Here is a 13,702-nt window from a genome sequence, read left to right as displayed (position 1 = left end):
TGGCCTCTCCAGGGCGCATGCGGGGAAAAAGAAGGATTTTATTATATAAAAATGCACGTTTTACTTGTAAAAGTATGTCAGCTTCTTTGCGTGGCTTACTGCTGGCTGTCATCCTTTCTGGCTGGATTGCTTCAACTGGTGGCTCTAGCTTTTTGTCTTGCCAGGTATTGACTCTGCAGGCTCAGTGCCAGGTTCATTATCTGCTAGTCGGGTCTCGGTATCTGCCTAGTGGGATTTGCTATCTGCGGTGTGGATCTCACTATCCACAAACTGCTCTAAATTGCCCAATATCAATGCCAATCACTCTACAATGAGGGAGAAAGGAGCCCCTGAAGCTTCCCCATTGGCACATTACTTAATGAAAAATAACGAAAAAGTAGTTAACTTGTTATAGTTACCGTACAGACTCTCTCCAATTTCAGAAACACTTTAGAAATGACCCCCACTCGAATTTGTGATGAATATTGAAACCAGTTTTGTGATTAGTATAGATCTCACTGTGTGGATGTTTTCTCCTGTTTACTAAACTTCTTTCTTTAGTATCTAAATGATTTTTCATACTAGTAACTTCCTTTTACCTATTTTTCCAAGTGTTGTGTCAATCTTTTTAAAAAAACAAATCCAAGGTTTTATCAGTAGGGTGGCTTTTGAAATATCTCATATTCCTAGCTAAAATACATCATTGTGTTGCAACATGTTACAGTGATCATCCCAGGGCCCTTCCACACAGCCATATAACCCAGAATATCAAGGCAGATAATACACAACATCTGCTTTGAACTGGATTATTTGAGTCCATACTGCCAAATAATCCAGTTCAGTGTGGATTTTATACAGTTGTGTGAAACGGCCCCCAGAGAACTGTGTTGGATTGACATTATTGTATTTTTCATGTGAGGATATGTTGGGGAATTCCACTCTGCCGTAATGATAGCAGTCACAAACTCATTCTCTCAGTCCAGATTCCACTGTTGCCAAAACAGTACAGGAGAATGAGGTCACTGTAAGCATACGAGGGACCTAAACGTGCACTGAAGTGGGTTTTTAAAACCTACTTTAAGTGATGTCTGGAAGTACCTACATCACGTTTAAGTGATGTCTGGAAGCGCCCTAAGATTCAAGTCAGGCTGGATTTATACTATCATATAATCCAGACTGTCAAAGCAGATAATCCACAGTATCTGCTTTGAGTCTACACTGCCACATAATCCAGTTGAAAGCAAATGTTATAATATGGATTGTATATGGCTGTGTAGATCCAGCCTCAGAAGGCCTATTTGGGAGCCCAGTCTGGCCGTTCGATGTACCCCAGCTAGTCATTGTTTTCCTCCCAGAACACTGTTGTTTCGTGATTTACCAGCTTTAGTGTGGGATTTTTCCTGCTTTTTAGAGGCTGGGGAAAACTTTTTCATTGTTTTCATAACAAACAAAAACAGCTATACTAAGTCAACCCCGTCTGATTTTCTGTTTACATATTAACAAACAAAAAATTTATGTGACCCTGTGTTCTGGTAGAGGACATGGCTCTACCAGAACTGCAGTTATGCCTCTCATGTGCTGCTCTGGTATTGGTGTATGGAGCCTCAGATACTGCTGCTAGCATATACATAGTTATTATGACTTATAAGGCCTTCGACAAGATCCCCCACGACCTTCTGGCAAACTAGTCCAATGTGGGCTAGGCAAAACTACGGTGAGGTGGATCTGTAATTGGTTAAATGGACGAACCCAGAGGGTGCTCACTGATGCTTTCTCTTATCTTGGGAAGAAGTGATGAGCGGAGTGCCGCGGGTTCTGTCCTGGGCCCGGTCCTGTTCAACATCTTTATTAATAACTTAGGTGAAGGGCTAGAAGGCATGATGATCACGTTTTGCAGATGACACCAAATTGGGAGGGATAGCCAATACTCCAGAGGACACGAGCAGGATTCAAAACAATCTTGACAGATTAGAGAGATGAGCCAAAACTAACAAAATGAAGTTCTACAGTGACAAATGCAAGATACTCCACTTTGGCAGGAAAAACGAAATGCAAAGATACAGAATGGGTGACGCCTGGCTTGAGAGCAGTACGTGTGAAAAAGATCTTGGAGTCCTCATGGACAACAAGTTAAACATGAACCAACAATGTGATGTGGCGGCAAAAAAAGCCAATGGGATTTTGGCCTGCATCAATAGGAGCATAGTGTCTAGATCTAGGGAAGTCATGCTACCCCTCTATTCTGCTTTGGTTAGACCACACCTGGAATATTGTGTCCAATTCTGGGCACCACAATTCAAGAGAGATATTGACAAGCTGGAATGTGTCCAGAGGAGGGCGACTAAAATGATCAAGGGTCTGGAGAACAAGCCCTATGAGGAGTGGCTTAAGGAGCTGGGCATGTTTAGCCTGAAGAAGTGAAGGCTGAGAGGAGATATGATAGCCATGTATAAATATGTGAGAGGAAGCCACAGGGAGGAGGGAGCAAGCTTGTTTTCTGCTTTCCTGGAGACTAGGACACGAAACAATGGCTTCAAACTACAAGAGAGGAGATTCGCCTCACCCCCTACCAACCCCAGAGATCCCTCCTTTCTGAGGACCAAGATCTATTGGAAGTCCCCAGTGTCAAGACCTTGCGTCTAACAGCAACCAGACACAGAGCCTTCACAGCAGTGGCACCATCACTCTGGAATACTCTGTCACCTGAAGTTCGTGCCTTGCGGGACTTACCAGCTTTCCGCAGGGCATGTAAGACATACCAGTTTCGACAGGCTTTTAATGTTTGAAATTGTTGTTTTTAAATTGTTTTAAATTTTGTTAGATTTTAGCTATTCTTTTAAGCTGCTCCGAGCCAGGGGAGTGGCGGCATATAAGTTTAAATAATAATAATAATAATAAAAAATCTGAACATGAGGAAGAACTTCCTGACTGTGAGAGCTGACTCTTCCCCGAAGTGTGGTGGAGGCTCCTTCTTTGGAAGCTTTTAAACAGAGGCTGGATGGCCATCTGTCAGGGGTGATCTGAATGCAATATTCCTGCTTCTTGCAGGGGGTTGGACTGGATGGCCCATGAGGTCTCTTCCAACTCTTTGATTCTATGATTCTATGACTGTGCTGCCTGGAGGAACCTGAGGAGTGCGATCAAATTACTTTGCACTCTTCCTCTTAGGACTTCATCCCATGAGGGGTGCGTGTGTGTGTGTGTGGGGGGGGGGGGAGTCATCTTCTTTACTGTAGCATTTTGTTCTGGTTTGTTTATATTGAAAACAATATTTTCACCTCCATCACATGCAATGTTCTTTTGTCCATTTCTACAGTAATCTTCCATGTTCTGAGGTATCACATGGAAGTGTAGTCTCTACTCATACTGATTTCTTCCTTTCTTTTTTTTAAAAATAAAACAAGGGGAAATCTTGGAATTGTGCAAGTTCAAAATCTAGGTCTAAAAAAAGGGAAATATAGCTACAGCAAACTGATAATATATCAAAATTGTGCAATTCCTGAAGAAGTAATAATTTTAAAAAATTACCATTAAAGTTTAATGCAAAAGGATCAATGGTGAGAAAAGGGAAACCGAGACACATTTCGAGACTGCCTATAGGAATGACCACACTTTGACATCACCACAACAACCTAATATGAGGGAATTCGACTGTTCCCAACCCACATGTCAATAAGTGCTTTTAGTCATTTCAGCTCAGATCAGGAGCTCTTAAGATGATGAATCCCTGAGTCCAAAACCTCATTTTCCACACACTTTAAAACAGTTTAAAGACGGAGTCCCACAGGGAATTGCTGAAAGTTGTTTTGTGTCATATAATGGGCACCGTGGCCTTTAAACCAGGATGTTCCAACAAGCATTTGAGAATGACTAGTCCCTACTTATAAATGCCCAGTCCCTAGCCTGCCAGATAGTAACTTGTTCTCTGAACTTCTTCCAAGCCTCTGGCCTTATACTGCACTATTTTGCATTATCCCATACCTAGTCCTTTTTATAGCCCAATCATGCCCATCTTAGTATTTCTGGCTATTGGTTTGTCATGAATTGTCTGAGTGCGTTTTAAGATTGCTGTTTTTATACCCCAATGTTTTCTTTAATTGTTTTATTTGATTGTTATGTTTTGTTATGTTTTATTTTATCAGGGTTTTTTTTTTTTTGCTTTTAATGGATTGTTTTTGTTTTGATGTTCTGTGTAAGACAGAGAGGGGAGACAAAATGCGTAATAGCCATAGTGGCTAATGGCTTCTATGTCAGTGGGCCAGGAAATCTACTCCCAAGTTTTCGTCCAGACTTACTAGTTGTGTCCAAGGTATCCAACCATGCCCCCAGGACAGTCCTATATACCTGGACAACTCATTTGATGTTTGGACAAATATTTAGAGTAGATTTACCAACATGTAGTGTAAAAAGTAGCATTTTAAAAATCTAAGACACCGATATCACCATCCTCCACACAGTTATCAAATTACTCTTTCAAGTCATCCCAATTAATGGCCTTTCGGCACCTTTCTGCACTAGTGAACTGTGCAGTTTAAGTATTTGACATATGAAGAATTATATCGTTTTCTCTCTCATGAACTGCAAATACACTGTATTTCATTAATTCTAAGATGCCACCAATTCTAAAATGCACACTAATTTCAATACCACCAGCAAAAGTTTTATTTTTATATTATAAAGAACCCACAGTTCTTTTTTGAGATGTTTATATTGGAAAAAAAGTTCATTTTAAGAATCAGTGAAGTACAATCGTTCTCATGTGGTGGGGAAGACTTTGTAATTCCAGATGGAGAAGTTTGAAATTCCTATCTGTTCTATTGCTAGATTCCCACTTCACCTAAGGCATGGGTAGGGGTATTACTTTTCATGATGTCTAAAGCAAAATGTAGATTGCATGTTCCATTTCCCTGTTTATTTTTTGCCCATCTCTGCCTGATGAAGAAGCAAGTACTGCTTCAAAAGAGAGTGTGATGTAAGACCTCATCAGACGGAAGTCCATAAACTGAAGCAGGCCCGTAGCCAGGATTTTGTTTCGGGGGGGCTGAGTTCGGATCGGGGGGGGGGGGCGGCGGTTGAGTTTGGTTCGGGGGGGGGGCTGAGTCTGAGTGAAAGAGGGTCTACTCTAGCAAACCTTTTGTATCGTTACCCCAATACCCCCATGCATATGGGATATATTGAGTATAGTGATCAGATCATGGTATGAATAAATACCATGTTTAAATAATGCACCAGTAAGGCCTTCTCGCGGACCACCATCAGAATTTTGGGGTGGGGGGTGGGGTGGGGTGGGGGCTGAAGCCCCCCAAGCCCCCCCCCCCCAGCTACATGCCTGAGCTGAAGCACAGCGGAGGAAACCATGAGGTGGCACATTGCTTCACATGATGTTTTCTGACTGCCCCAGCTTCCTTCCATGCTGTCCCCAGTTTAGTGAATGAGAACACCCATGCTCTCTGGCCTGCCTCTGATCACATTGTCAGGATGGAGTCCTGCTAGAAATAGCTCTGCGTCATGTGATGGGCTCTGCCAGGCTCCATCATGGCTACATCTAGGACAGAGAAAAATCCCCATGTGTTGAAGTCAGTAGGGTGTTTTTTTTATATATATAAATTTTGGATTTGGTTGTTATTCTGGTTAATGGCCAACATGATTGCCTTTCTATATTTTCCACCATTCACTTTTAGCTCTTGACAAGTGTGTAAATTTCAGTGGCCTGCAGGACTGGAGCAAAGTCTGGATTTCCCAGGAAAGGCTGAGGCACCTCTCTCTCCTCTTGGTTCCTTTTGTCCTCTAGTATTAGAAGGCTAGAGTACAGTCCTGTCCCAATTATTTGACAGATTATGGATCAGGCAGGACATTGTCAAAAACTGAAAGTGAAACCCATTTTTTAAATGTGCAAATTCAAGACTTTTTGCAAATGCAAGAAGGTGACTAAGGCCCTTTATACACTGCCATATAATCCTGATTATCAAAGCAGATAATCAACATTATCTGCTTCAAACTGGACTATCTAAATCTACACTGTCATATAATCTAGTTCAAAGCAGATAATCTGGATTTTATATGGCAGTGTAGAAGGGGCCTAAGATATAAAACAGTGTGCTGTATAGATAATGGAGAGAAAGAGAAAAAGTGTGCTTCATAGACTGAAAAGAAATAATGTGATATATAGTTATAATTGAGGTCTGCTGAAAAGGTCACCAGAAAGCAAGTGATCAAAATGTGAAGGAAGCCTGTATTATAGTCTAGTGAGTCATTCTCGAGTCACTTATCAGAAAGAGAGTAAAAAAACCACTCTGGGCATGCTGGCTACCAAAATTAGGGCATCCCATGTGTCTTTTTTGCATTTAACACTATGATTCCACTTGAACAACATACTAGAGACCTGGGGTTTGTTTCTGTATTCCCTAAGGAAAACTGAGATATATAAAAATATGACATCTAGGAGTCTCTTTGCTTGGTAGGTAAAGCAGATAGCCAGTGTGGGGAACTACTGCGTAAATCACATTGTGCTGCTGTGAGGTTGGATTCACAATGCAGCATTGTGCCTTTGAAGTCTATTGAAAGAATAAAGCTATTAAAATTTTTGGAGGTAGGCAAATTTTCTTCTGCAATGAAGTCTAAGGGCGCTTCCACTCAGCACAAAAATGCGGGTATTAAATAGCAGTCAAAAAATACCAGGACCTGACTGTAAGTCCCCACACAGACCTGTTTTCTGGCCAGAATCGGGATAATCCCTGTGTTTTTCATCCATTGCAGCGAATCCGCATGGATTTACTGGTAGCCTCATGTAGCCACCATTCCTTTTAACCCGGTAAATGTTGTGTTTTAAGTGCTGTGTAAATAGGCCCTAAATATACGATGGAATTTCTAGACAAAACTGATTATCAGTAAGTCATTTTTGATAGAATATTTTGGAAATGTAATTATGGAAGGCTTTACAAGATATTGGAAGTGTAATTATGTAAGGCTTTGAAAGCAAATCTAACAGTTCTTTGCATACTTTTGCCTTCATTATTACATTAAAACAATAAAAAAAAGCTAAACAATATGGTTTTTCTTATAGGTTGGTGGATGACAGATGTGTGGTTCAACCAGAAGCAGGTGATCTTTGCAATCCTCCCAAAAAATTCAGAGGTAAGCAGCTGAGAGTAAAATTTAGATGTGCAAAAACACAGTTAATTCTCTTCCCCAAGTTTCACGATCTTTTATGTTCCTTAAAGCAGGATCCAAAGGTCTGTAGTATGGACACAATCTACCTTCACAGATTTGTCATGATCAATATAACCACAGATGCCTTCTGCCACCCACACATCATAATACTGTATTTCTTCAATTCTAAGACGCATTCCCCCAATATCTGTAAAAATGGAGTGTATCTTAGAATTGTGGGTGCAACTTTTTTAAAAATAATTTTTATTGATCAGAAAGCAAACATAGGGTTCTATTTTTACAATATAAAAAAGATTAAAATAGATGGGGATAATCAGGAGGGGTCTGGAAAGACAACTGTATGCTTGCCCCTAAGCTACCTCACAATCATACATGTAAAAGAAAAGAAAAAAAACACACAAATTCCTAAGGGATATATCCAAGGAAGGTAAGGGAGGATGAAGGGGAAGAAAACAAAAATAAAAGTTTACTTCCAATCTTATCCACTATAGTTTACACCAGTGGTTCTCAACGTTCCTAATGCCGCAACCCCTTAATACAGTTCCTCATGTTGTGGTGACCCCCAGCCATTAATTTTTTTTCATTGCTACTTCATAATTGTAATTTTGCTATTGTTATGAATCGTTATGTAAATATCTGATATGCAGGATGTATTCTTATTGGAATGTTATGGGAGGATTGATTTTGTCATTTGGGAGTTGTAGTTGCTTGGATTTATAGTTCACCTACATTCAAAGAGCTTTCTGAACTCTACCAACAATGGAATTGAACCAGACTTGGCACACAGTTCTCCCATGACCAACGGAAAATACTGGAAGGGTTTGGTGGGCATTGACCTTGAGAGTTGTAGTTTGCCTACACCCAGAGAGCACTGTGGATTCAAACAATGATGGATCTGGATCAAACTTGGCACGAATATTCAATATGCCCAAATGTGAACACTGGTGAAGTTCAAGGAAAATAGACCTTGACATTTGGGAGTTGTAGTTGCTGGGATTTATAGTTCACCTACAACCAAAGAGCATTCAGAAGTCCACCAACGATAGAATTAGGCCAAACTTCCCACAAAGAACTCCCATGACCTGCCTGTGATGGTCTTTGCGACCCCTCTGATACCCCCTCGCGACCCCTCCAGGGGTCCCGACCCCCAGGTTGAGAACCACTGGTTTACACTATCCTTTCTTAACTCCTTATAGAACTGCTATCCCCGCTTAGTTTCTTCACCTTGGAGAACATTTTTTCTTTGGATTTTCATTTTGTTTCTGTTATCAGGTCTATTTTTCAATAGTGACCTGCCTGTTATTATTTTATTTCCACACAAGTGTTGAGATAATAACTGAGTTAATTTGTCCATATTCATTATGTCTATTATTTTCAGCACCCAGTGTTCTGTTGTTGGTGTTTCTTTAGCTCTCAATTTTTGAATGTATATTATTCTGCCCACAGTCGCTAAGTAATTTAATAGCATATCTTTATTTTTGTCTAATTCAAAGTCTATAATCCCTAATAGGAAATATTCTGGCTTTAACCACACTTTTATATCTAGTATCATCTGGAATTTCGCTTGACTTTCTTTCCAATATTTTTTCACTATTTTACAGGTACACCACATATGGAAAAAAGTTCCTCACACTTTCAACATTTATCTTGTATTGATGGATAACATTTTGCTATTTTTTTGTGATGTTATGTACCATTGATAGATCATTATATACCATTTTTCTTTCAGATCATACAAATATGTGCATTTTAGTTTTTTGTCCCATACTTTTTCCCAATCGTCTAGTCTAATTGTGAGACCAATATTTGCAGCTCATTTGATCATGCAGTCCTTAACTTGTTCTGTTCTGTTTCTGTTGACCATTGTAATAGTGTTTTGATATATATAATTTTGTTATTAGCTTCTTGTCTGTCTCCTTTATCTTATCCTAAAGAGTGTCTTTGCCCATAAATCCTATTATGTTGTAGCTTTCTCTTATTTGTCTGTATTGAAGCCATGATATATTCTTGTCATAGAATCATAGAATCAAAGAGTTGGAAGAGACCTCATGGGCCATCCAGTCCAACCCCCTGCCAAGAAGCAGGAATATTGCATTCAAATCACCCCTGACAAATGGCCATCCAGCCTCTGCTTAAAAGCTTCCAAAGAAGGAGCCTCCACCACACTCCGGGGCAGAGAGTTCCACTGCTGAACGGCTCTCGCAGTCAGGAAGTTCTTCCTAATGTTCAGATGGAATCTCCTCTCTTGTAGTTTGAAGCCATTGTTCCGCGTCCTAGTCTCCAAGGAAGCAGAAAACAAGCTTGCTCCCTCCTCCCTGTGGCTTCCTCTCACATATTTATACATGGCTATCATATCTCCTCTCAGCCTTCTCTTCTTCAGGCTAAACATGCCCAGTTCCCTAAGCCGCTCCTCATAGGGCTTGTTCTCCAGACCCTTGATCATTTTAGTCGCTCTCCTCTGGACACATTCCAGCTTGTCAATATCTCTCTTAAATTGTGGTGCCCAGAATTGGACACAATATTCCAGATGTGGTCTAACCAAAGCAGAATAGAGGGGTAGCATTACTTCCTTAGATCTAGACACTATGCTCCTATTGATGCAGGCCAAAATCCCATTGGCTTTTTTTGCCGCCACATCACATTGCTGGCTCATGTTTAACTTGTTGTCCACGAAGACTCCAAGATCTTTTTCACACGTACTGCTCTCGAGCCAGGCGTCCCCCATTCTGTATCTTTGCATTTCATTTTTTCTGCCAGAGTGGAGTATCTTGCATTTGTCACTGTTGAACTTCATTTTATTAGTTTTGGCCCATCTCTCTAATCTGTCAAGATCGTTTTGAATTCTGCTCCTGTTCTCTGGACTATTGGCTATCCCTCCCAATTTGGTGTCGTCTGCAAACTTGATGATCATGCCTTCTAGCCCTTCATCTAAGTCATTAATAAAGATGTTGAACAGGACCGGGCCCAGGACGGAACCCTGCGGCACTCCGCTCATCACTTCTTTCCAAGATGAAGAGGAAGCATTAGTGAGCACTCTCTGTGTTCGTCCACTTAACCAATTACAGATCCACCTCACCATAGTTTTGCCTAGCCCACATTGGACTAGTTTCCTTGCCAGAAGGTCATGGGGGACCTTGTCGAAGGCCTTACTGAAATCCAGGTACGCTACATCCACGGCATTCCCTGCATCTACCCAGCTTGTAGCTCTATCGAAGAAAGAGATCAGATTAGTCTGGCATGACTTGTTTTTGATAAATCCATGTTGACTATTAGCGATGACTGCATTTGTTTCTAAGTGTTTGCAGACCGCTTCCTTAACAATCTTTTCCAGAATCTTGCCCGGTATCGACGTGAGGCTGACCGGACGGTAGTTGTTTGGGTCGTCCTTTTTTCCCTTCTTGAAGATTGGGACCACATTGGCCCTCCTCCAATCTGCTGGAACTTCTCCCGTTCTCCAAGAACTCTCAAAGATGGTTGCCAATGGTTCCGAAATGACTTCCGCTAGTTCCTTCAATACTCTTGGGTGTAGTTGATCTGGCCCTGGGGACTTGAACTCATTAAGAGCGGCCAGGTATTCCTGGACGACTTCTTTCCCAATTTGGGGTTGGATGTCCTCCAATCCCTCATCCACTCCATCTTGCTGAGGTTGAAGACTCTCTTTTTGTGAGAAGACCGAGGCAAAGAAGGCATTAAGTAGTTCTGCCTTTTCCCTATTCCCTGTCAGCATTGCCCCATCTTCTCCTCGAAGAGGTCCTATCGCCTCCTTGTTTTTCCTTTTTCTACTGACATAAGAATAGAAGCCCTTTTTATTGTTTTTAATGTCCCTGGCAAGTCTGAGCTCATTTTTTGCTTTAGCTTTGCGGACCTTTTCCCTACAGGTGTTGGCTATTTGTTTGAATTCTTCTTTAGTGATTTCTCCCTTTTTCCACTTCTTGTGCATGTCTCTTTTGTGTCTTAGCACAGTTAGAAGTTCTTTGGACATCCATTCTGGCTTCTTTGCACTTGTCCTATTTTTTCTCTTTGTTGGCACGGTTTGCAATTGCGCGTTGAGTATTTCACTCTTGAGAAATTCCCATCCATCCGTAGCTCCCTTGTCTTTTAGTATCTGTGTCAACGGAATGCTGCTCAGCGTTTCCTTCATTTTTTGGAAATCAGCTCTCCTAAAGTCCAAAATGCGGGTTTGACTATTTTATTGATTTCTTCTTGTGTTTTTAATATGATGTTTTCACTCTATTTTTTCAATATAGCTCTATAAGTAAGGCACTTTTTCTGTCCCAGTTCTCTTCTACATTGAGCTTCTAGTGAGGAAATCCAAAGTGGGGTCTTTGAGTATAATCTGTTTTTATATTTTCCCCATATTTTTAATCAATACTGATCTAATAAAAGGACCAAACTGACCAAAACTTCACATGATCATCCCATGCTCTGTGCATTAGTGTAAAGACATGTAAGCCCCTGGAACCCTCCCCTGAGTTTTTTATTTGGGATTATTGTGCTTTTGCTACTTGGTCCTTGTTGTATTTTTGCAACCCTTTGTTTAGCCTTTTGGCGGTTCCCTGCGGTCATGGATAAAGTACTGTTTAAAAGGCTGTTGTCCCCCTCCCCCAGTGGACCTAGTTTAAAGTGTGCCTGATGAGGTTTGAGAGTCTGTGAGCAAAAAAGGTCTCTAGAAGGCTTCAAGTCATTTCCTTGAACTTTTCTGGTTTATCACTTCCTCAACACACTTGATGCAAATAGAACCAGTGTCTTATGTTATAACTTTATTGACTGCAGAAATACTGGAGAAACAAACAAACAAAAATGACACTGATATTTGATATTCAGAGAAGACTTGTCAATGTCTATGGATTCATTTTGAGTTTTTGAGAACTATGGCTCCAAAATTTGTTCTGTTCTGAAGGAAATATCTGCATCAGTGACTTGGACCCTGAACTTGGAAAATTCATTCCTTTTTTATATTGGCATAACAAGTTACTTTGTTCTGAAGGACAAAGCTACAGGTGTTCATGTCTAGTATGGTCTAGCACATTTACATTTTATGGGTTCAGCCTCATGCTATCACTCTAGCCTCGTGCTATCACTCTTTCCTCTGAGTTTATGTAAAGTGTTTTTTTTTCATTGTATGTCTTTCCATTTCATGCAAAAAGCAAATATTGTTGCATAGTAGCTGAGGTTTGAGTTGGAGACTTTCCCATCTCCATCCATTCTGAACAGTGAATAGGCAGCAAAACTGTGAAGATAGGGGATACATGCCAATAGCAACCACCTGTTATTTTAACAGTAATCTTCTTGTCTTCTCTTGAGCCCTTAAATGTCTGAGAAGGGCCTACTGTTTTGAAAATAAGGAAGGGGGTTATATTCCATCTTGAATATACAATTCAGAATTAAAATGTATCTATTTGATTACTGAATTCATGGCATTCAGTGCTGAATTTCTAAAGCACAGCAAACTGGAAAGCTAGTGTTGTCTTGCAGGTTGCCATTACCTCCTTGCCAAGAAACCCTAGGATGGGTTTGCCATAAGATGGAGTTGACCTGAAGTCACATAAGGACAACAAGGCAAAATTGTGATGCTCCAATGTACCTGTTTTATTGAGGAGGCAATACCAATCTGTATGTGCTCTGGAACACTTTGTTTTGGATAACCTGTAAGCAAAAGCCTTCAAAGAGTGCAGTGCTAAAGGGAAAAACAAACACTGTGACTCGAATGCCCAATAAACCTCCAGTTCCTGGGAATCTTATTCAAACTTCCCTCTGTCTTCTGACATATGGTAGACATTTTAAATGAAAGCTGAAATTCCCCAAGCAGGTAATTGTTTAAGCAGTCCCACAATTTGCTGATTCCCACACTGCCATTCTTATAATCATGACATTTGTATAGTGTACTCTACAATATTTTGCTTTTTAACATCTACATGAAACTGCTGGGAGAGGTCATCTGGAGTTTTGGAGTTGGGTGCCATCCCTACGCAGATGATGCGCAACTCTACTACTCTTTTCCACCTAATTCCAAGGAAGCCCCTCGAGTGCTGGACAAGTGCCTGGCTGCTGTGACTGTCTGAATAAGGAGGAGGAACAAGCTGAGGATCAATCCCGACAAGACAGAGGTCCTCTTGGTAGATCGTAAACCAGATCGGGGTATAGGGTGGCAACCTGTGTTGGACAGGGTTACACTCCCCCTGAAGTCACAGGTCTGCAGTTTGGGTGTCCTCCTGGACTCATCACTTACGCTTGAAGCTCAGGCGTCGGCGGTGGCCGGGAGGACCATCACACAATTAAGACCCGTGCGCCAACTGCGACCGTACCTCGTGAAGGTGGATCTGGCCAGGTTGGTCCATGCCTTAGTCACCTCCAGATTGGACTACTGTAATGCACTCTATGTGGGGCTGCCCTTGAAAACGGCCCGGAAATTCCAACTGGTTCAATGAGCGGCGGCCAGATTGCTAACTGGAGCTCCTTACAGAGAGCGGTCAACCCTCTTGTTTAAGGAGCTCCATTGGCTGCCGTTCATTTACCGGACCCAATTCAAGGTGCAGGTGCTTACATACAAAGC

At 41.2% G+C, this 13,702-nt stretch overlaps 1 protein-coding gene across 2 annotated transcripts in view; it reads left to right on the top strand.

The window, feature by feature from the left end:
• ITPR2 (inositol 1,4,5-trisphosphate receptor type 2) overlaps positions 1-13,702 on the top strand; it is a 313,417-nt gene that overhangs the window by 50,571 nt on the left and 249,144 nt on the right. For both annotated transcript variants that reach the window (XM_060778249.2, XM_060778247.2), the window contains exon 2: positions 7,043-7,113. In XM_060778249.2, the coding sequence (XP_060634232.2) occupies positions 7,043-7,113 (71 nt within the window). The remainder of the gene's footprint in view (positions 1-7,042; positions 7,114-13,702) is intronic.

Source organism: Anolis sagrei, chromosome 5, assembly GCF_037176765.1.
Source record: "Anolis sagrei isolate rAnoSag1 chromosome 5, rAnoSag1.mat, whole genome shotgun sequence".
Classification (NCBI taxonomy): domain Eukaryota; kingdom Metazoa; phylum Chordata; class Lepidosauria; order Squamata; family Dactyloidae; genus Anolis; species Anolis sagrei.
This window is presented reverse-complemented; position numbering and strand designations above follow the sequence as displayed.